General features: G+C 31.1%; 3 protein-coding genes across 7 annotated transcripts; all 3 read right to left on the minus strand.

Annotated features, from left to right (window-relative positions):
* Window positions 1–11771: 11771 nt before the first annotated feature.
* On the minus strand, window positions 11772–14171 carry LOC111290843 (F-box protein FBW2-like). The gene is made up of 3 exons (XM_089758293.1): window positions 13740–14171; window positions 12969–13276; window positions 11772–12681 (listed from the first exon to the last, which is right to left on the minus strand). The coding sequence occupies exons 2-3, from the start codon at window positions 13274–13276 to the stop codon at window positions 12033–12035; spliced, it is 957 nt and encodes a 318-aa protein (XP_089614419.1). The 5' UTR covers window positions 13740–14171; the 3' UTR covers window positions 11772–12032.
* LOC111290757 (uncharacterized) lies at window positions 13147–19917 on the minus strand. Of its 5 annotated transcripts, none has more exons than XM_089758290.1 (3): window positions 18659–19912; window positions 14987–15044; window positions 13198–13276 (listed from the first exon to the last, which is right to left on the minus strand). In XM_089758290.1, exons 1-2 carry the CDS (start codon window positions 19816–19818, stop codon window positions 15011–15013), a joined length of 1194 nt encoding a protein of 397 aa, XP_089614416.1. In that variant the 5' UTR covers window positions 19819–19912; the 3' UTR covers window positions 13198–13276; window positions 14987–15010. The 5 variants fall into 5 exon arrangements, with proteins under 5 accessions (XP_089614418.1, XP_089614416.1, XP_089614415.1 ...); XM_089758289.1 differs by having other exon boundaries at window positions 13205–13281; XM_089758292.1 differs by lacking the exon at window positions 14987–15044 and having other exon boundaries at window positions 13147–13281.
* A 1965-nt stretch (window positions 19918–21882) lies between these two features.
* Window positions 21883–23047, minus strand: LOC111286912 (protein PHOSPHATE-INDUCED 1-like). Its single transcript, XM_022877062.2, has one exon. It carries the CDS (start codon window positions 22983–22985, stop codon window positions 22026–22028), a length of 960 nt encoding a protein of 319 aa, XP_022732797.2. The 5' UTR covers window positions 22986–23047; the 3' UTR covers window positions 21883–22025.
* Window positions 23048–24178: the final 1131 nt, after the last annotated feature.

The raw sequence follows: 24178 nt of genomic DNA on the forward strand, positions 1-24178 counted from the left end.
ATGTTTTTATGTGAATTATTTGAATATTAAAAAAGATTAAATATTTTTTCCTAAAAAGAGATTAAGATTTATTCTTTTTCAATTATGACTCATAAATTTTGTGGATTTCCATTAAATGAAATTTCAATGCATAGAATGTTTACGTTACAAATTTATGAGTAATGAAAATGAAAAGAAAGAGTCTAATTTTTTTTTGCATTCTTAGGTACAAAAGCTTGTTGTCAATAAAATCTTGATTTAATGATAAGAAAGAAAATTTAAAATTTTAAAACCTTAAGTTCAAATTTTATTGTGTAAGTTTAATGATTTAATTAAAATTATAATTTATTAATTAATTATTTAATAATGTAATAATTAATTATCTAAATGTATTATTTAATTATGAGTTTGATTGTAAATATAATTTAAATAAAACACAAAAGCTTGTTCTTTAGAAAGTGTGTAAAGTAAAATCTTTCACATAATTTTCTCATTCATGGAAGTTGGATTGCTACTATAATTTTACTAAAATAAAAGGAAACCCAAGTTAAGCCAAGCCAAAGCTTGAAAAGATGACCTTTAGCTCTTAAGTAAGGAGGAATATTTCCCGAATTCCGCCTTTAGCTGTCACCTAACCAGTTTTCGTCATGGTTTTGAGTCCAACACTTTTGTTGGAAGTGATGAAAGTGAAAGAATGAGAAATGATGGAATTACAAAAAGACCACTCACCAATTCACAAAGAGTTTCCTGCCCTGACTTTTTGAAGTGGGGAAAGGGGGAGGGGAAAGTAAAAGCCCACCAACCCTCCCCACTTCGTATGCAAATGTAAGTCTTCCTACCCCCCCCCCCAAATGACACGTGCCAATTCACACGTGAACATAAGATTTTAGCATATTCTCTCTCTCCCTTGCGACACCGGTTAGAATATGCAATTTGGAGAGATGGTGGTGTTTATGATTCAATGAGGTCAAGCTCACTCAAGTACCGTACGATCATCTTGAATAGTTTATTATTGTCCTAAGGGATCATTTGGATCCCACATGCATTTCTGTGCCATTTGCACTTTTTTTTAGTTCCAATCTCGTCATGATGGGGTTTGCAAAGCATCATTGACATACGCTTGCCTCTAGTTCTCCATTGCCTGCGAGAAGAATTTCACTGCATCTCTTGTTTTCTACTTTGTATATTATTTTTTTATTTTTACCCTTAAAATGATGGTGCTTCAACAAACATTTTCATGTCATTTTCTGTTTTTCATTTTTATTTTTATTTAAAAATATTAAAATAATTTTGGTAATTTAATATAATAAATAAATTTTGTTATATAATAAATAATATATATTAATATTTTGATTGGAAATAAAAAATTTAAGATTTTAAATAATATAAATAATATAAAAATATGCATAAAATATTTTATTAATATATTTTTAAAATAAAATCTTCAATGATAATTTTTTTATTTTTATCTCTCTCATCGTTATTTTTACATATAAATACATATTTCATCATTAATTTTAATCTTATATTTATAATAACTAATCACACTTTTATCATTATTTTTAATTTAACTTAAATCAATTTATCCATCCAAATGAACTTTAACTCTGTAAAATTTTGCCGATTTTCTCGCCATATTGTTTTTTCTATGCAATAAAACTTTGAGTAATCATTTAAAATCGGGACATGTAGATTTTATTGAAAATTTTTATGAAATTTATAAATCGATTTATCAAAAGAGATTAACGTAAAAATGTCAAATGATGTTGTTCTTAATATTTTTTATATTAATATTTGAATATTTTTAAATATATTTTAAAATTAAAATTAAATAATTATAAATTTATTAATAAATTAATTTTCCAAACCAAATCAAGATAGGTTTATATTTGAAAATTCTTATTCAAAATCTTGTCAAAATAAGATTAAGCTCGTGAATCCCATAAATCGTTCTCTTTACAAAAAGTTACTAATTTCGTCTCATTTTATTTATTCTTTTTTTTTCGGATGTTCTAAAATTATATCTTTTTTTCCTTTTTAAACATCCAAGACTTCTATTTTTTATATTTTAAAATTATTTTTATGATATTTTTACTTTTTTACATGGAAATCGTAAAACTTTAATTTTATAAAACATTTAAAAATTTAATATTAAATTTATTAAAATTAAAATTAAAATTTTTTTAATTCGATAAAAATCAATAACATCCAAATAATTTTAGATGAAGGAAGTATATACTTTTAATGCAAGAAAATATATGCATCAATCATTTAACTAAATATTTAGTTGCAAATCCAATGGCTTTTGAATGTAGTTCATATCACAATGAGCTGTGGATAGCCCCCTTTTCCCCACAAATTGTGAACGTATTAATAGTTATCTCCTTTTTGCTGAAGAGTCATACTTCTCCATGGTGAAATTGAAAACAGTAACAAAAAATATTATATTATAATTAAAAAAAAATTTATAATTACAATTGACAAATAAATTTAACAAAAAAATTTATATTAAATAAATTTTATTAAAATTAATATTTAAATTCAACTAATAATATAATAAGTTTAATTATATCACATTAAAAATGTGATGAAATTCAAATGAAAACTTCAGTTTGCATTAGGGAATTGCAGTGGGTTTTGAGGAACAAGTGAACAGAAAATGAGAACAGGAGTGAGAGAAAGGTTTGGTCCAAACATAAGTGGGCCGCTGAAAGTTACAGACGGTAATGGTGGACTGTCTGTCGCTACCGCTTCTTAAATGCTTCAGCCAGAACCACGTTCTCAGATCCCAAGTCCCAACCGACCAAAAATAGAACCAATTTTAAACCTTGCTCCATCCAAACAAGAACTAAAATAAAGTAATTGACGCTGCCAATTGAATTCGTTTGTATATTAATACTGAAATTTTTTAATTTTATAATTAAATTTAAAAAACGGTTACATATCTCACTTTTCTAATTAATTTTTTAAAATTTTTAGTATATCTTAAGACTTATATATCATTTTATTTATTTACTTTTGAAATTTAAATAATGGATTAAATAATTTTTCTTAGCAATTTAAAGGTAATATTAGATCGGTATGCCAATATTTTTCATTTAACAAATCAGTGTAACACTTAATTATTAAATAAATTTAATAATTTAAAACATGATAAAGTATACAATAAAAAAAATAAAATTGACACAGGTTAAAATATAATATGAATACAAAAAATAAAATATAAATTTAACAAAAAACTAATAAAATATATTTTTTATTTTTTATCTCAACACAATTTATAACATAAAATTTCATATAAAATATGATATAAATACAAAAAATTATTAATATTTTATATGATACAAATATATGAATCAATGTTTTATATGATATAAATACATAAACTGATAGCTCTTTTTAGGAGAGATCAATTATATAGTGTACAATTAAAAAAAATTTTATATTTTTTTAATTATTGATTTTAATGGATTAATGGGATGAAAGAGACAAATACAAATAAAAAAATGATTTAATCTTATCTTTTAAATATATTAAAATCAATAGTTAGAAAAATGTGTAAAATTTTTTTGGTTTTTCATTTTGTAAGTTGATATTTCCTACTTTTAAAAATATTAAAATGTTTGATAATTTAATTGTTTAACTATTTAAAAAAAATAAAAAAATACAAAATTACTTACTACATTAATATCATTCTATAATTAAATACGATTATTTTATAAATCGAAAAAAATAAAAATTACTTATTGCATCAATATCATTTTATAATTAAATACCATTATTTTATAAATTGACTGTATAATTTTTAAAAGTTATTAGCTGAAATGAATATGTTTTTAATGTTTAAGGGGTAGATAAGTCACTTCAATGTTTTTTTTGTGATAGTTTGAATAAAAGGTTATAATTGTTTGTAATGGTGTGTTTACCTGGTCTTAAACTTGGGGCAGTGTATGATAAGGGTGTAATTGAACCGAGTTAAAATGATACAGTGAGAAGCTCGAGTTCGAACTCGACTCTCAACTCCCAACTCTTAACTCGTGACTCGATATTCGACTTGAACTCAATTAAGTTTTATTTTTTTAGTTTGACCTCGATTCGTGATCAAAATTGAATTACTCGAGCTTGCTCGATTAGGCTCCATTAATATGTAAAAATAAGCTCGATTCTTATATTCAATAAAAAACTCAATTATTTATGTTTGAACCTTAAGAGATTAAACTCGAGTTTAAGATCTTTTACAACTATTTTTTATCAAACTTAATAAATATTATATTTTCAAGATAATAACAATAATAATAGTAACAACAACAATAACAATAATAATAATAAAAACTTACACAATAACCAAATCCAAGCAAATAAAAGTCTCATCAAATGATTCAAATACAACACACAAATAAAAGACATAATGAAACTTAAAAATTAAAGTCCTAATTGAAAGAAATTAAATATCCAAACAAATAAGTCCACAAATAAGTTACAACAAACTAATAATAATATATATGCTGCCTTCGCAATATTAAGTCTTCAAATGAACATTAGGCCCATATTGTTTTCCAACAAACCTATAAAAAAGAATAATTACAAAACAAACAAATTATAATTAACAATAAGAATAATAGTAGAAACACCTATGTAAAAAAAAAAAAGAATGTTATATTATTACAATGATTAATAACTTTAAAGTTTTAACATTAGCATAAACATGGACTGTATCTTATTAATTGCCTTATAATCAAAGTAAAAAAATATAGACAATGTCTTGTTAATTGCCTTAACATAAGTTTCTATCATTAGTTAAACTATAGTTCGTAAACTATAGTGCAAAAAGCTTAATTTAGACTAGTTACCACTATTTTTCTTTAGTAATGTTGTGACAAATTAAAGGTATTTAGTAATAATATTTCATACCTATATAGAAGACACTAGATATCCTCACTTTAGAGATTTTGAGTGCAATCTCAATTGGTTTCTTCTATTTTTATATAGATAACGTAAAGAAAAATAATAGTTAAAATTAGATTAAAGCAATGATAGTCACCTAATAACAAAATAATAATAAAAATAACTCACTTTGTTCTTTTTCTCCACTCTATGAAGATTTCGACACCAATCTTCTTTACAAAGTAATGCTTGCACTATGTTAAGAGCTAAAGAAGCAAGATAAGCATCAATAACTCTACTCTCGCACTAAAGGTAGCCTCTAAAGCCATTATAGTGATAGGAATAGCAAGTATATCCAGAGCCATCTTTGATAAAATACAGTACTTCAAAATGTTCATTTCTACCATTCCAAAGCATCAACCTTCATGGAATCTCTTTTACAGACAAAGCAATCCTCAGCTTGATAAATATCTAGATCAGATTGTTGTGGTTGAGTAGTTTCAACTAATTTTACCTAATTTGCAAATTTAGACCAACCAAAAAAAGAAGCTTCTATATTCATAGTACTAATACCACTATCATGCACTTGAGTTTCAGCACTATGCTCATTGCCAAATTGATACTCACAAACATATTCCTCATAACTCTCATAAAAAACATTTTGAACTCTAGGAATAATTTCTCTTACTTCTCTATCAGAGTACATTCGAGGAAAGCAAAACTCAACCACCCTCATTTTGCACCTTGGATTTAAGATAGCTGTTATAGCCATTAACAAATTACATTTTCTCAAATACTTATTCAGTTTACTTTTCATCTTGCAAACCATTACTTGAACAAATTCATTTTCATCATTCATCATTTTATCCAACAACACTTTCACATGATAAACTTCATTTAAAAATAGGTTTAAAGTTGGATAATCACTTTCAAAGATGATTTTAGTGGTTAAATTAAAAACTTCTAAAATTTTATAAACTTTCTCCACCTTTTTTTCCAATCTTCATGACTTGGACAACATCTGTAATTAGATTCTCATTCTTTAAATCTTGGAAATACTTTTTTGAATTTAATTGCAGTCAACAGCATTTCAAATATTGAATTCCAACGTGTTTTACAATCGAGAATGAGTTTTCTATCAAGCAACTATTGCTGCTAACTATGTCAGAAAATGATTTAAATCTCGTCTCATTCTGATTAATAAAATTGACACTTTCATGAACATCACTAATCACATTTTTAATCTTAGAAAGACCATCTTGAACCATGAGATTTAAGATATGCACATAACACCAAATGTGAAATAATTTTCCTCCATGAAGCAACCTCTTATTTCTTGAAAATGTGTCTTTAAGAATTTTAATTGCCATATTATTGCTTGAAGCATTGTCCATAGAAAGTGTAAACACATTGTTTTCAATTTCTCATTTCTTTAGATACTTAAAAATACAATCGATAATCTCAGTACCACGATGAGGAGGAAATATATGAACAAAGCTAATAACATACTTTTACAATCTCCAATTAGAATCTATAAAATGTGTTGTAAAAATCATGTACTCAATCTTTTGATTACTTGACTTTCATAAATTTTTCGTCCAATTAATCTTGCGATAATCTTTAACGGTGCCTTTAATTTTATTTTTTTTGCTTCATAAACTTGCATGCCATCCTTCTTAATAGTATTACGTGATATCTTTTTCCATTCAGGCATCCCATATTTTTACATCATGTTATAACCTTTCTCTTTTATAATTGAAAAAAGATACTCATGCATAAGTATCCAATGTGCAGCTGCCTCTTTCATCTTCGCCATATCAAACTTGCCATTTGTGAAAGTAGGTAATATCTGTACATCACCACATGTGTCTACTGGCTGAAAGTTGATCATTGGTTATTGATTCTAAAAAATTGTTCGCTTAACACAAGTTATCAAGTGCCTTTTAAATTGAGTTATACTTTTACTTGCATTTATTACTAGTTTCTTCTTGCATGGACATACTCTCTTTTTTTAGAACCATCAGAAAGATTGACTTCTTTGAACTCCAACCGAACAGCAGATGTCTTTCGCCTCATTTTCTCACTACTTTCCTCATATTCTTCAGAGTTAGCATCATCACATTCTCTATCATTGGTATAGGTGACTGGTGTTTTATTTGTATTACCATCAATGGCATCTAAAGTTTCATTCATTGAATCATTATCATTATCTGACATAATTCGACTAGCAAAAAAATTTATTGTCAGCTAAAATGGTGCATAAGAGATATCTGATGTGATTAATGACATGTTTAGTTCTCTATAACAAAAAAAAAGATAAATCAGAACAATAATTCAATTTTGGGATCAAACAATAATGTCAAACAAATTGTTAAAAACATGTGCGGTAAATTCTTTTACGAGAAACATGCCAAATAAGTTGGTAGAAATAAGTTATTGGAAGAGTATGAAATTTAGCAGTAAATGATAACCATATAAGGGAATTGCAAACACCATACATAGTTTTTGCCAAATATAACAATTGATCAGAGATTAAAATGCAGTGGGGTGGCAGTAACTATGTAAATAAATAAAATCTAAATTAATCCTACACATGCAGTAACTAAAACTATGATGAATATACTAAATTAAACTAAGCTAAAGACTTAAAACTAAAAATTTTAAAAAGAAAACAAAACATAGGGGATGCATAAAATTAATCTTATATTTGAATGAAAAATGGCATATGGAACCTACCTAATTTCTAGCATATTATACTTGAACACTACCAAATGGCATATTATATGTCTCAGGAACCATCTAGTCTAATTCATTTCTTCAAGCAGCTTAGAACACTATTGACCTAATTTCTCCATTATTCAATGCTTTAACACTTTTGACCTCGGCAACAATAGCTTTATAGGTACCTTGCCTTTAACTCTTTATTATTGCAAGTAGAGGTGTAATTGATCGAGTTTGAGCCAATACAATATTAAGCTCAAGCTCGAGCTCAACTCAAAATTAAAATTGAGCTACTCGAGTTTGCTCGATTAAGCTCAATTAATATGTAAAAATAAACTCGATTCTTATATTCAACAAAGCTCAATTATTTATGCTCAAGCTCGAGTTCTAGTTTGAGATATTTTATTTATTAAAATAATAAAAATATATTTAAATATAAAAGCTCGATTAAGCTCGCGAGCTACTCGAACCAAGTATAAGAATGCTCGAACTTGACTCGATCGATGAGTCGAACTACTTAAACTTAAGCTCGACTTGATAATAATCGAGCCGAATTTGAGTTTTATTTGAATCGAACTCAAATAACTTACAGGTACTAATGTGTCATTTATATCCTTAATTGCAAGTCACTAACTGCAATAAGGCTGGCTAGTAACCTGCTAAAGGGACAGATATCACTATACATTCTTGTACAATGATCTTTATCATCTTGCAATTTCTACTAATAAACTAACCAATTTTAGGCCTATAGTGACCAATAAATATTTTTGGAAACTAAGAAATAAGTGAACATACACTTATAAAAGTTCAAAGTGGCAGCAAAACTAACTTGTAAACTCTAGAAGGTTTTATAAAAGTTGAAATCAATAAAAATGCCTTAAAAAACATATAAATTAGAATTTAAACCGACATTGATATGCAAACAGAGTTAACTAGAATGTACCTTCAGCAGATGAATGTACCTTACCTCGTTTGGGCAGAAATTGTGTTTTTTTTTAAAAGTATTCCTCGATCAAAATGTAGAGTCTGGGATAATGAAGTCACTAACAAAAGCAATAATTAGAGGAATTGGGGTAACAGATCTAATCAATCTCGTGATGAAGAGAAGTCAGTCAATGATTAAGTGAAGATAGATTTTGACTCAAAAAGTTGTTTTTAAATCTTTATAAACATAAACACAGCTCATTGAAACAAAATAAATCTTCACAGATTGACTTTACAGTTTATACAATAGGCAGACAAAGAAGAGGTAGGTTGTCTATCAATAATAATAATAGAGGAGAAAGAGAATTTTCTCATTCAGAAAATGCCCTCTTACACATTATCCAATCTCAATGAAAAGCCTATAAGAAAGGGGTAGCAATGATCTTATCAGTTGACTAATTCAATTTTGAAACTTCTCATGAAGTGAAGCTGGAAAGACTGGAAGAAAAAAAAAGGATAGATTTTCATTTTCGGGCTGGAAAGGAGGTGACAAAGATAAAGAGTAGTAGTTGATAGGTGAATGCCAACGATGAATGACACTTTCCTCTTGGTTAGGCTTTGATGAATAATCAGGATAGTTTATAGGCTTCGGTGCTACGAATCATATATGGTCAGAATTTTTTCATTCTTGAAGGGCTAAATTATGGGTGGTTAAGGTGGGTTTAGAGTTGGCTAGGATTAAGGGAAAGGATTGAAAGAGAGTGAGAGAAAAAGGCATCGCAAATGGGTTTTTTAGTGAAATGAGAGAGACGGGGAGAAAAAGGGAAAGAAGACAATAAAAATTTATGGTTTTTTAAGTTAAGGGTAAGATAGTAATTATATAAATAAAATAATAAAAATATATATAATAGAAAAGTTCAATTAGGCTCGTGAGCTATTTGAACTGGGTACTAATATGCTCGAATTCGGCTTGTTCGATAAATCGAGCCACTCGAGCTCTAGTTCAGCTTGATAATTATCGAATCAAATTCGAATTTTAATCAAATCGAATCTAAATAGCTTGCGAATACTAATGTATCATTCACACCCTTAGTGTATGATACAACAGTTGTACGAGCTAGCCATGGAGATTTAGTGCCCATTTGGATTTTATCGCATCTTTAGTATGGTATGATTAAACTCACCACACCATTTGTTGAATTCAAATGTTAACTCCAATAAGATCCATTCAGTATAAATTTTTCATTGAAATTTTTTTTTCAATCGCAGTTATAATAATTTTTTTTTCAATTGTAGTTACAATAATTTTTATTACTGTTTTCAATCTCACCGTAGTCAATCTCACCGCTCATCCAAATGAAACCTAATCAATTAGAGACGATTCTTTTTGTATCAGGGAGGATTAAGGAAGAGCACTTACCATCTCAAAAAATTTCAAGCAAAACATTAAAATTGAAGATTCAAAAAGTGAATTTAACCATTCTTGTATTTGTTTTATATAAAATATTAGTAATTTAAGTATTTATATTATGTTTTACATGTTATAATTCATATTGATATAAAAAAATATGAAATATATTTTTTGTTTTTATTAAACTTATATATAATTTTATCTAAAATTTTAAATTGTTTCATTTTCTTATTTTTTTCGCATTATTTTTGTATTGTATTACTATATTGTGTTTTAAAATCTAAATCCACTAAAAATTATAGCGTATGATGCATTAATATTAAAAAAAAAGAATTTATAATATTAAATATACAAAAAATAAAGTTTTTTAATATATATGAAAATCAAAAAGACAAAAAATAAAGTGGGAAGACATAAAAAATGTTATTGCAAATTTCATCAACATCTTAAAAATATATCTTTTAATATTTTATTATGGTTTGATGTCAAAAATGATATCTAAATTTTATAGATCTCTAATATAATATTTAAACTATAAATCTATTAATTGATGTAATATTTAAAAATTATTTGTCGATTATGTGTTATTATTTAAAATTAATCTCTTTAAAATGCATCTCACGTTAATTAATAGATTTATAATTCAAATATCATATTAAAAATTTTAAAATTCAAATATTATTAATGAAATTTTTTCTCATGTTTTCACACTTTTATGATTGAAAAAAATTAAGATAAAATTTTTTAGATGAAGTTTGTAAAATTTTTTTTATTAAAAATGTTAAATTAAAATAAAAATAAATAGATTAAAAAAATCTTATTATATAAATCAAGTATACAAAATTTTAAAAAATTTCAATAAATTTTGGTATACTTTTTAAATATACTTTTTGTAAAAATTTTAACAAAATTTTTATTGTTAAATAAGTTCTAATTAAATTTGAATTGTTAACAATATTTTTAATAATTTTTTATATATTATTAATTTTAACATTAAACTCTATTAATTTACCTATTTAAAATTTATATTTGAATAGTTACTAAAACCATTTTAAAAAAAATTCACAAACTTCGCAAGAAAACTTAATCTAAGTTTTGTCCCTCGTGACACGCTTTAAAACTGGGTGTGGCCATATCATACAGGACACGCGCGGTGAGTCGTTTGCCTGAGGCAGCGCTCGAAACTGAAAACACACATCATAAAAGGGCCAAGATCCAAAGACACAACAACTCAAATGTAATCATGTGACTAAACTAGGTGTTGTTGTCTTCAACTATTAACTCCAAATCTTAACTTCTAAAACCGTGTTTGCGGAAGATATCACTACAACAGAATCATCAAACAAAACAGATATTAGTTATTTTTATTATAACAACAAAAAATGTATTAATGATTTGATAAAGCAACCAAAAATAGCATAATCATGGAAAACTTGAAAAGTGATGATTCTGAATTACGTGAACAGGATGCATTCAGGCAAAACACAAGAAAGGGGGAATTGAAGCGCAGATTGCAGGAAAGAGAGAGTAACCAAGATGGAGTAAAGCACGAAGATGAAAAGATTAAAGCCCTTCGGCCTTTTTGCAGACGGGTAGCAATGGCATCATTTTTTTTTTTTTTTTTTATCTTTAGGGTTGAAAAACCATAGAAAAAAAAAGTTCGAAAATGACCCCAGGCCATTCAAATTGAAAAGCTAGGTACAATTTGCTTGCAAAGTAGGAAGCAGCCTGGCGTTGGTTTCCCAGGAACTGGCCCCACTCCCATAAAAATCCAAGTGGGCCATCTGGCCATGGCTACTGTTTCACCTTAGCATAATAAGAGGAAAATATTTCATGAAGATCTCACCCAATCTTTCTGTTCCAGAGTTAAAATGACAAATAGTAGCATTTAGATCAGATTATGAACTCTCCTGTGATTGATATTATCAGCAGAGTACACTATACAAAGGCATTCATTCTTTAGATTATCAGGAAAACAAAGGATACAAACCACAAACTTCTAAGTTCACATTGAAACATAAGATGTATTTTAATAGAAACACATGGTTTCATATTTAGAAGCTGATAGATATAGACTAGAAAAAAAAGGCAGCATGGAAGCAAAAGAACAAACCTAAGGAGATGGAGGCCAACCGAATATTCCAGCATCCTCACCGATTCCTTCATAGAACCTCAGCTCAAGTCCCTCCAGTCTCCCCTCCTCGTGCCACATTTCATCGTAGAGGTCATAATCATCATAGTCATCCATTTCAAACTCCCAGGCCAAATACCCAGAACTATAAGAATAGTCCGAGCAATAATCCCATTCATCCGTTTCATAGTAATCCATGAAAAGGGGCTCCAAAACCTTCAATTTTGGGAATTTTTCCTTCAGGAGCTGATTATCAAGTTCCACATCCCAACAACCTCTTAAATCCAAAAATTCAAGCAGAGGACAGCTGGAAAGGATGTTCAGAACACTTCCTGTGTTGATAAGATGATAAGCCATCTCAAGACGCTTGAGCCTAGGCATTGTAGCAGCTATGGCATTTGCCTCGTCATCCTGCGAGTGCTTGCCTGCTGTATCCAGCGGATGCATGTTGCGACAGAGACTAACAAGCAGTTTACAGTGCTTTCCAATGGCCTCTAAAGCACGGGCACCAATTTTGCCACAGTAACTCAAATCCAAAAAAGTGATTGTGCAAAGCCTTCCAGCAGTTTGTTCAACTATTGAATCACTCATTTCACTTCTCGGCAGTCGTAACGCCTTAAGGGAACCAGCACTTGCAAAAGCACGGAAACAAAATATATAGTATCACTTAAAAGCGTCCACTGAACAATGATCACCTAAAGGAAGGGAAAGTGTGATCCTGTGTTTCTCAAAGATATTACAATTATCTCATTGGAAATCTAATCATGAATACTGAAATTGCTGCTCAAACTAGAATAAATCATGAAAGCAACCCACGTGTTGAAAAAATTAATGATAGAAATTCTCATAAATTATCCGAGACTCAATACATTACTGACAAAGGCAATTACAAAAATGGTAAGACAACGTGAAACTTACTGCTCTGTGATGAACGAGAAAATGTTATCATTCTGAAGGCCTGAAACACATAACTTGCGGAGAGATCCACTGCTTCTGGTGATCAGCATACGAAGCATCCGATCAACTTGGTCTGGCTGGCATCTTTTGCTCCATTCTTCGATGTCTATCTCTTGCCAACAATAGGGACCTGTCACAGCCTTTCTCCAGGATTTGCAGACACTGGGAACGACTGTTAATACCTCTTGTAGGGACAGGTTACTGAAGATTAGCCCCAGTGCATCAGGAATTAGTTCATCCCAGTGTCGAAAGTCGCTTTGCTCTTCCATCTGATCTTCATTCAGGCAGTGATGGGCAAAAGCGAAACACAATAAGCAACATCAATAATTACAAAAAAAAATACAATTTCATTGTTATATAGCTACTATTACTGTATAATAGTAGTAAAAAATGAAACATTTTAGAGATCCAAAATGTCCAGAAAAAATAAAACTTCCTGCAAAAATTTCAAAGCCATGACAAGCATGGTCACAACTCAACGAAAGGAACAAACCACAAAGTACAATAACAACTTGTCTGTCTGTATGAGTTAAAACTAATAGGCTTCGTTGGTTGGTTAAAAAGATTGAGTAAAAGATACTAAAAATTTACTCTTTGGATTTAGGATCTAAGAAACAGCTCAAAAATGGTGTACTTCATACTAAAACTCCCAAGTATCAAATTTCTGTCCTTTTGTTCGAGTTTTTAAAGAAAAAAAAAAAGAAAATTAAAGATGGTTAGTGGTTGCCTTACTTCACCCTTTCTTTGCAAATTCCACCTTTTGCCTTGGCTTGCAATTTGGATTGTGCAAAAGAGTCCCAGTTTATCCGCCTCAAACGCAGGGTGAAAAGAAAAGAAAGAGAGGAAAGAAAAAAAAAAGCAACACAAAAAGTCCTATCTACCCACCTAACAACGGCACCAAAGGCAACTCAACAAAAAGAAGAAGAAAACCAAGAGTAAAAACAAAGAGTTTAAAAGGAAAAGGAAGTACAATATGTGGTTAAAACTCAGGAAGGCTGGGATACATATAAATAAATACATATACACGCTTTATTGGTTACAGAAGAAGAAGATGAAGAGAAGGAATGGAGGTCAGGGGTAGCTTTTACTGAGAAAATTGGGTTGTGAATGACGGATTTTGAATAGCAAAGGCATTGGTTTCACGCCATACATTTATGTCTTTTTAAACTGAAAGTGAAAGGTGAGTGTGAACATGACAGAAGCATTAGATATTTTATGTACCTTTTAAGAAAGAGAGTAATTGGGGAGGTGAAAAAAGGGAAAGGGTGGAACCGACACGAGTGGATTGATTACTAGGTTTAAGAGGGAAAGGTCGCTGATGGGTTGGCTGGCCTATGCTTGGGCTCTGTCAATCTTATCAGCCTACAAATTACAATTAATGGCTCTGGACGTTCAATGCTTCTTGTTCCAACGCTATCTGCATCGGAAATCTGTCTTTACTTTTTTGACAAATCTTTGAAGCTCATCATTTTTTTTGCTTTTTCTACGGAAACTATTTTGAAAATTTGCAGATGAATTGTGAAGTTTGAGGGGAAGAGAGTTGAATTTAATTGGTTGTTCACATTCCGGTTGTGAGTCTCGATCTAAAATCTGATGTTGTATGTAAAATCACATTCATATAGGTGTTAGTTGGAATGGCCACAACTAAGTAAAAGGCTATTTATGTCAAGTTTCGATCTAAAATCTGTGTTTATATGAACAGTAAGCTCTTCATTTTATTTTAACATGTTCATGTTCTGACATTTATCAGACACTGAATATAACACTTGAATCTAAAATCTATTTTAGCATGTTCAAGATCTGACATTTATCAGAGACATGCATGTCCGACATATGATTCCTGATCCATGTAACATAGCTTAAAACCAGCCTACTTTTTACAATTTTTTTTCTTAATTGAAGGGTACAGAAGTTCAAGAAATAAAAAGGAAGTGACATGAAAACGATGTAATAAAGAGAATATGATGGTTGAGACGTACCAGCTGGTAATTTGTTGCTTGTCTTTATACAGAACTTTCAATCTGATGAGTCCACGTCCTGGCAGTTTTACACATGCAGAATTTAGTCTCATCTTGTAAGCTGACAGACTGACAGAGATCGAATTGGAATATTGGATTATTCACAGTTAAAACTCTTGTGCTATGGCCATTGGAAAGATCGGAAAATGGACCAGATGCCTTATCAGAGGCAATTTAGAACCTCCAACTTCTACCACGCTAGCTGAATCCCAGCTAGGATTCAATTTTAGAGACATCGAGGGGAATGTGGAAAACATTAATATGGACGGAAAAATGTTAATGACAGATACATGTTAATCACAAAATTTTGACAAATAATACCAGGAATATTTTTACAGACTGTACACTAAATAACAAAAAAATATTATCATAAATCAATTTTTTGTGATTACAAAAAAAATAATGTATTCATTTCTAAGATATGATATCTATCATATTTCGATTTTTAATTCTAACACTTGTGATATAACAACAACTATTCTCGAGTTACAAACTCTTTTCTACTAAAAAAATATGTTATCAGAAAATTGTTTACAAGAACGGGGTTTCATTATTATAGCCCTATTATAAGATATTAATATTAATTACTAATTAATATCATACTAATCACAAATAAATGAAGAAGGATTGAAGGTAAGAGAAGGCAGTACCAAAAGAAAAATAAACGTACTCCCAATTTTGGATATGACGGAAGCTCGAGTTTAGCGAAAACGTCATCTAGAATCTTCTCACTTGTTAAATACATGAAACGAGGTGATAATAAAATAGAGATGGTTTGCTTGTTGCGGGGGATCTCACTATAATTCTCTGAGAAGACAACTTAAAATTTCCATTTTCTGTTCTGGACCTGGTTTAATGTTTATTTGTCTGAGTTTGTATGAGGAATTTTTGATATCTTGGGTGTGGACTTTCTTATTTTGGCAAGCATGAGTCTGTACCATCTTTGCCTAAAATGTACTTTTTTTTTTTTTCCATTTCTCATCTCAGTCTAAGGAACTTTCTGTGAAGACAAACTTGGACGGATGAAATGGAAGACATCTAAAGGTTAAATCAACAAGATTTGTGATGAGAGCTGTCGAAAGTTTGGGCACATATTATATCAAGGAATAGATGTTTATCTTAAAATGTATTTGCTTTTGCCTTTTTTTTCCCCTCTAAATAAAACATTCGTGCAACCAAAAGAAGAGGTTAAGTTCTTCTTTTAAAACTATGCATGGTTACAAGTAGGACTCTGACTTCTTAAATCAGAGTGTCCATTAAGATATCAAAAATTCAAAATCCCTTCGACTTTCCACATAAACTTGGGCGCTAATTGTTGTACATAAATATTGCAAAAAATAAGTTGAATGCATTTAGCGTTTTAACAAAACCTGTGGCCTTTCATCATAAGAAAAATATCATAAACAAAAAAAAAAAAGGGCGCGGGTAAGTGGCACAACACTACCTGTATAGCTAATTAGAATGGGCTAATGGGCCAAAAGGGAAACGAGAAACAACTGGATGAATTCAGGGCACAATATATATTATATTCCGATTGGATAATTTATAATGCTATAACTGTCCATGAAATCTGCAGGAAACAGAATTTTCTTGGTTCCATACCAAGATTATTCCCTGGGAAAAAGGAAAGAATTAGTTTAAAATTTTTAAGAAATCTTAATGAAACATAGGAATCTTAATGAAACAGGCATCTTGCAAATTCCAACCATATCGGAGTAGCAACATAATGACATGACATACAGCACTTCTGATAGCACACAACTTAAAGACAAGAAAGATTTTGTAATTTCTGAATCATAACCTACGTGTCAGAATTAGTCATAGAACTGGTAAACAAGAATTTTATAGAAGGTTCGATGAAAAGAGGTACAAAGTGCAAACACCACAACCACACATTAAGGCAGCCCAAAGCTTTGATAAATCAATCTAAAGAGTCATTAGTTAAAGCCTTATCGTGACTCATAAGTACAAGTCATTTAGTTGCACGTCTGCTTCAGTGTAATGTGGACAGCATCCAAAAGGCGTCCATGAAAGATGAGTTCTCTACCTTGAATGGCATTAAAGACAGCATCACAATTGAACAAAAGATTGGCCTGAACCAAATCTTCATCATCTATCTCATTCGACTAAAAAGGTTGTTTCATATGACTTCGAGGAAATTTTAAGATGAGCTCTTTACCTTGAATGGCGTTAAAAGAAGGTATCTCAATTAAACAAAAAGATCAGCCAGAACCAAATCTTCGTCACCCATCTCATATGGCTCAAAAGTTGTTTACCATATTATACTGAGGAAATTTTAAGCAGCAAAATTCTATAGAAGTGAAAGTGCGGATTGGTTGTATCATGATCCCAGTAAATGGAACATTCCTTTCTTGCCTCTCAAAAAGGTTCTACTAGGCATGTTAGATCACTAACACAGAGATTCTCACTAGAGGTAACTGATGATTGCATTCCTGAATACAGGAAAATTACTGGCTTTCAAGACACATGAATAGATAATTTCTACTCAGCATAACAACATCAGGATATTACCAAATTCAATCATATGGCCCAATATGTGCTTTATATATAGAAACAAAGGGTAAGGATGGATAAATAAATGCACATTCCTAGATAAGGATAGCAAGAAATGTCTACTAAAAGGGTAAAACATACAGTAAAAGACAATTACTCACAATAAGAAAAAGATAGGGAAATAATTCAAGTAATTAGTAATCAGTTATCCAATTTAATCATGTCAATTTCTCAATTTGATCCACCATCTTACCATAAGGACAGCTAAAGAGAAAAGCTCAATTCTTTAGGCAAATAGTTTGACACAAGTTAGTAATGGTATTAACTTGTGGAGAATTCTGTGATGCCCTTTAGGACAGCTTGGCCATGTGGTGGAAATATTCAACATAGCACAGATCTATTGCAAGGCATGAAGTCGGTAACCATGCACTGAGCAATATTACCATCTTTTAAAGTCACCAAAGTCTGCTTCTAAGGAGGCCAAACACTCATCTACATAAAGGATAGAGAAACAAATCTCTATGCTATACCGATGCTCGCTACTAGTCTTGCATAGACCACTTTCTAGTAACTTAGGTATTAATAAAGTATATCAGACAAAGGGCGGGGTTTGTATCATGGTTCTGGGGTGCAATTTCCGAGTAATGGCACCATTCTCAGGATCAAATGGCAGTAATCTATCAACTACATAGCATTTGCAAATAAAGGGGCACTCTTTCTCTATAGATGCATGCAAAGTAGCTGAATTTAACATCAGACAATGCTCAAAAACTAAAATGTTAACCCTGATTCTATAAGCATTGTCGAGGCTGGTGCTAGTACATATTTTGTACCCATGAAAATATACATAAAAATACTACTAGAGAAAAGTAAGTAGGCTGTAAGTGAGCCGAACAGAAACGACACAACCGAAAAAATTGCTTGGTTCTTTATAATTAGTTTCATTCAAAAGGTTTGTTCGCAGCAATTAGATAGGACCATAGCCAGTGAGGTGCAAAAAACTATGGTTTTTGATTAAAATGAACTCAAATCGAAGAAAACAAAATGAACACTGCATAAAATGTTCAACTCAAAATTCTATTTAATAAATAAACAATTAAACCAAAAAAAAAATCTTACCACTTGATGAGTCCTCCAAAGAGGAAATGCTGCATAATAGGAACCTTTTCGAGCACCTCAGCTTTATACATCTTAAGCATTCCACTATTCACCTTGTTCCAATTAGGCACTCCACTTATATCATCCAACAGCGGCGAATGCTCGGCAAACGGACCCTTTTTAACCTTCTTTATAAACCCAATACACGAAAGATACATATACTCACTCGAAAAGTTCTCCAAAATATCATCATTATGAATCGATTTCGGCTTCATATACTTATGATCAATCAACTGTGAACTCCCAAAGATAAACGGCAAGAAATGGTAATCATCTAAACCCCAAACCCCGTGCGAACCCGCGGGTTCCAAGCAATAAACAAGCTGAAGCTTCCTCATTAAGTCTAAATATTTCACAAAAACCCTAGCCACCACTGCTTGGTAATCTTCTTCCTTAACGATTCCCATTCTGGCTAAGCAGTATAACCAGGCCGCGAAATTGGTTTCGTGACCCGTTCCATAATCGATTCGTCTTGAGTTTCCGAAGCTGTCAGTGAAATAAGGGATGATTTCGACGGTCGAGGGTTTCAGATCGTCGGGGACGAACTGAAGCATGAGGGATTCGGCGTTTTCGGTTAAGCGTTCGTGCCAGGTTCGATAAGAGATGTTTCCGTAACGAGAGGATTGTTGAACGGGGGGGATTTGGTCCATCCAGAGAGACAGGGTTTCAATGATGGAGACAATTATGGAGATAGCGGGGGATTCATGGGATGGATCGGATATTTTATGAGCACGGATGGATTCGGACAAGGCAACGATGAAGCCAAGGAAGTTTTTGGAAGTGAGAGAGTCGTGGAATTTGCGGATGTCGTCGTGGGAAGTAATTTTTTTGATTGGGGTTTGGAAGTCGAAAGGAGGAGTGATGGTGGGGACTTTTTGGTATCGAGGGACGGGAGAGAGGATTATGGCTTGGGTATTGTTGTTTAGAGGGAGGTTTATGGCGGGGGCTCGACTGGGTCGATATGTAGGGGGAGAGGAAAGGTCCGGCCAAGAAGTTAGAGAATGGGGTGGTGGCGCGAAGGTTGTCTCGCCGCCGCATTTACAACAAGTTCCTGTGGTGGAGGGTTGAGGGTGAGTCTGGGGGGCTTCTTCTAGTGGGGGTCGCGGTGGTGGTGATTCCATTTTTGTGGAGGAAAGCGTAGAGCATGGAGGGATGCGACAATTCTTAGTAGCTGCTGTGCTCTCTAAGGGGCAGGGAGATCAAATCGAATTAAACCTGACAATTTAAAGGATTACAGGACATAAATATATATTAATAAAAAATACGAAAATACTATAATTTAAAATTTTAATAAAATAATAAAAAAAATATTATATATATTTAACTGCAAATTTGGTCAAAATCTCGTGCCCTCGGTTGGAGGGCATCAATGTTAAAAATTTGTTACCTCGGTTGGTACATGTTATAGATTCCAATGTCTCATGTTAATTACTTTGTCATGATTTAGTTATGCGTTGGACCGTGCACGTTGCTACCTAAAATTTGGTCCTATCTTATATAACCATTATAAAATCCCTACACAGCCTTAAAAAAAAAAAAAAACAAAATTAATAATAAACAACATTAGCCATCAATAACGTGATTGTTAGTAAAATATTTATAATTTTAATTTTAAATATAAAATAATATTAATTAATTTTTTCATTAATAAAATATAAACAAAAAAATTAATACAAAAAGACTCAAGTAAATGAGGAAATATTGTTAGGAAATAGGGTTGTCTCATCTCCATTAATTAGTATTTTCTAAACCAAAATATTTATTACCAAAGGAATAAAATATTGTTATTAAATGTTAAATAACCAAGTCAATAATCGTCATTTTTGAAAAGGATTTGCTAGTAAAATAATGGAGATAATCTTAATTTTGTCAATTTTGTTGAATAAATTGGTCCTGCATGTCCGAGAAATCGGTTATACATTGAATCTAAAATTTTCAATTTTTTTAAATCATAGTTCTCATTAAAATAAATTATAAATTCAAATCATATACTTTTCAATTCATAATATATATATATATAATTACGTTTTATGATTAAAATTTTATAAATTTTCATAAACAATATCATAACACAGAAGGAGTCTCACCCACCGTGCTATCATGTGAACCAATAGTCTTCTAATATTGTAATTGCACCATTAAATTATTCAATCTATGTAATAAGGAATAAAACCTCGCATATTTTTTCAAATGTCTCATTAATGAATTATTATATATTAATTAGAATTTAGAAATACTAATATAAGGGATTGGATATTGGACCCTCTTGCGGCGGAGAATTGCCCGTGAAATTGGCTATTGAATGTGGACAGCACTATTTATGGGTCTTTCTAAGCCCAAATATCAGATGTCTATTTGGGCTTTGTTCTTAACTACTACGGCCCATGAGAGGCACGCAATTACCAAAAAAAGATTATAATTGCAATTAAATATTATATAAATAATCAAATTAATAAATTAATAAAAATTATAATATAATTAGAACCAAACTCAGATTTTGAATCTAAAATTTAAAGGTTTTAGAACCTTTTCCTTATCACATAATTGTTCTTTTTTTTTTTTTTTTTTCTGGACCTTTAAAACTAGGAAGAAAAGAAAGTGTAATTTTTGACAGGTTTAGCTAGATAATCAAATTTTGTTGCCTTTTGTGTGTTCATTTCCAATGAATAAATCCCCTTAAATTTTTATTACAGCTCAAAATTAAAGTCCTAGAACAAATACCACATAGATATATATTTTGGGCAATACTCAAAATATTTGCTGAAATTCAACATAAATCTAAACAAATAAAACATTTTATTTGACTTTGTTGAAGAATGAATCAAACAGAAAGAGTGTCAATGATTTTTTTTTTGCCATTAAAGGATGTTAACGATTAATGGAGACTATTCAGAATGGTTCAATTGTCAATTTTCCCTAACAAAACCAATCTCCGTACCACTACTTAAAAGTCAATAAAATTCCCTAAATTTCCTGACTTCTTTTTCCCTCAGTTTACGAGTCAACTCATTTATTAGACCTGGTACCCATATAATTCTTGAAACACAACATTATTTCCTCAACATTCCTCTGTACCAGTTTTCATGTCCTACTGATTTACTAAATGCTCAAGTTCCTATATTGGGAACACGTCTTTCCTCTTATCAGCCCAATCTTTCCTCGGTTCCTCCATCATTGCAGTCAAATTTGATTTAAGTGTGAATCTCTTATTCAATCATGATAGAAAAAGAATAATTCAATAATATACAATGAAAGAATCTCTCACAAATTATCTGCCTAACATATATTTTATACACTGACATGTTCGCGTGTCTTATAAATCTTTGTTTTAAGCCAGAGCAGAACAAGTTGAGGTTGCAGGGTCAAACAAAGCAGGAAGAAGGAACTTCCTCCCATTGACACCATGTGCATTGTAGCTAGCTCCTGTTGTAGCGTCCAACGGAAGGTCCCCAGCATAGCCTGGATAAGCCCCTTTACCATAAATCCCTGGGCAAGCAGATGCAGCCTCAAGTGGTGCCTCTTTTGGACCCTGATAGTAGCCATTTCCAAATGGGTTCGTGACGGTCCCAGCCAAGAGGCTAGCTAGATTGATCACCATTCCATCAAGACCAACATCATTGTTTGGTGCAACCAAAGGTGGGTTCTGTGGTCCGTAGATGGGCTGGTGGAATGGCCAAGCGCATTGACCTGGGCACTGTGTCTCTGAGTTACCAACCCAAATGTAAGCAAATTTGGAGTTCTTGCCCTTAAGGTGATCATTGCTTGAGCCCGAAGCTGAACCATGGGTTCCACACCTGCTTGAGCAGAACCCTTCAACGGCCACATCAGCTGATGTCAAGACAACATTAATGGCATTCTTCTGAGAACCCGTTGATGCTAATTGTACGATTTGTTGATTTGTTAGTGACTTTCCCAACGAGTAGTTCTCATCAAGGATTTGTGTACCCAATGAGAGGACAAGAGAAGAAGGTTTCTTGCTGAGCTGATAGTATTTTTCTGTGGCTTTCCACCATGTAGCAACGGAGGGTTGAGCCACCGTAGGCTTGGAAGATGTAACGGAAGTGATGAAATCGGAGACAATAGCACGTTGAGAAGGCATGAACTTGCCATACCAAATGAGATCGACAGAGATTTTCCCAGTTAGAAGAGGGCCATTGTGATATTGGAACAGCAAAGGCTGCTCGGTTTGATCTGACTCAGCAAGCCTCCTTGCTTCTGCATTGAACTGCAGCAAAGAGAGCAAGAAAACAAGAACAAGAACAACATTGTAAGTAGCAAAAGAAGCCATGATGAACTGATTGTAAAAGAGAAGCACAGATGAATGTTTTGTGAGGTTTGGGATGAAGAAAACTGAAATGAGAGAATTGTATTTATAATGCTTGATTTTTTGAGGGTTGAAAGTGCTAGGAAAGAGCCGAAAATTAAAAGGTAAACGAGTGGAGGTGTGAGGTGCCATGCCAGCCAAATGACGCGTTGTATTTTAATGAAAAGGCTCGCTCTCAACCGAATCAATGTGTTAAGAATACAGTTCCGAGCCAGCTAAGGGGGGTTAAGACAAGTATACGTGCCTTGGGGGAAAAGAAAAGGACAAAATTGAGTGCTATTGGGACAGGTGAAGGCACATTTGGGGCAGGGTGAAAACACGTCATAGTCTCTTAAAGAACGTTTAAATTTTAATGGTTATCGAGATATGTCGTTCTGACTTTTTTTTTTTACGTTTTTTTTGGGTAAAAGTGAAAAAAATCGATTTAAAATTATAATATTTATTTCAATTTAATTAATTTTTTTATTTAATTTGATTTAAATTTAGATATTAAATATATATTATATTTAAATCAAATTTTGAATGAAAAAAATAAAATAAAATAAAATAATATTTGTTTTAGTGTTTATATATTTCTTAAATTTTGATAAAATAAAAATAATAATTTTATATTAAAATTTATTTAAATATATTAAAATTTTATATTAAAATAATATATAAAAATTCAAAATTTATAAATTAAATCAAACCAATTAAATTTAATTCAATTTGATTCAATTTAATTTAAATCAAATAAAAATTCGATTCAAATTTATATCAAATTTTTAATTTTATAATATTATATAATATAAAAAAAATCAAAATGAATTTAATCTAAATCAAATTATCATTACCCTTAGCTCTGGGATTGTGCGCCCAAAAGGGGGGGCTTTAGTTTAGATATACTCTAGTTTTCATAATTGCGATTCATTGAAGATTAAAAATAATAATAATAATAATAACGAAAACAAAAACGAAAATAATGTAAGTAGAGAAACATGTCATGTTTATGTGGTGCATAATTTTATGACTTGCGATGTTGAATGTTCTGTTGTTCTCTTTCTACTATTCTTTTTTTTTTCTATATGTAAGATAGTGGTTATTGCATTTGTTTGATTTCCATAAAAATATAAATGATATTAATGGTTTATATGTGTTTTATAAAATGCATCAAGTCA

This window comes from Durio zibethinus, chromosome 3, assembly GCF_047325235.1.
Source record: "Durio zibethinus cultivar Kanyao isolate XHJ-2024 chromosome 3, ASM4732523v1, whole genome shotgun sequence".
Taxonomy (NCBI): Eukaryota; Viridiplantae; Streptophyta; class Magnoliopsida; order Malvales; family Malvaceae; genus Durio; species Durio zibethinus.

Coding starts and splice junctions, on each gene's coding strand:
- LOC111290843 (XM_089758293.1), bottom strand. CDS start 13,276: ATGGAAGAGCAAAGCGACTTTCGACACTGGGATGAACTAATTCCTGAT. Junction 12,682..12,968: donor TTCTCGTTCATCACAGAGCA/GTAAGTTTCACG, acceptor TGCTTTTGCAAG/TGCTGGTTCCCTTAAGGCGT.
- LOC111286912 (XM_022877062.2), bottom strand. CDS start 22,985: ATGGCTTCTTTTGCTACTTACAATGTTGTTCTTGTTCTTGTTTTCTTG.
- LOC111290757 (XM_089758290.1), bottom strand. CDS start 19,818: ATGGAATCACCACCACCGCGACCCCCACTAGAAGAAGCCCCCCAGACT. Junction 15,045..18,658: donor TTTGGAGGACTCATCAAGTG/GTAAGATTTTTT, acceptor TAAAACTGCCAG/GACGTGGACTCATCAGATTG.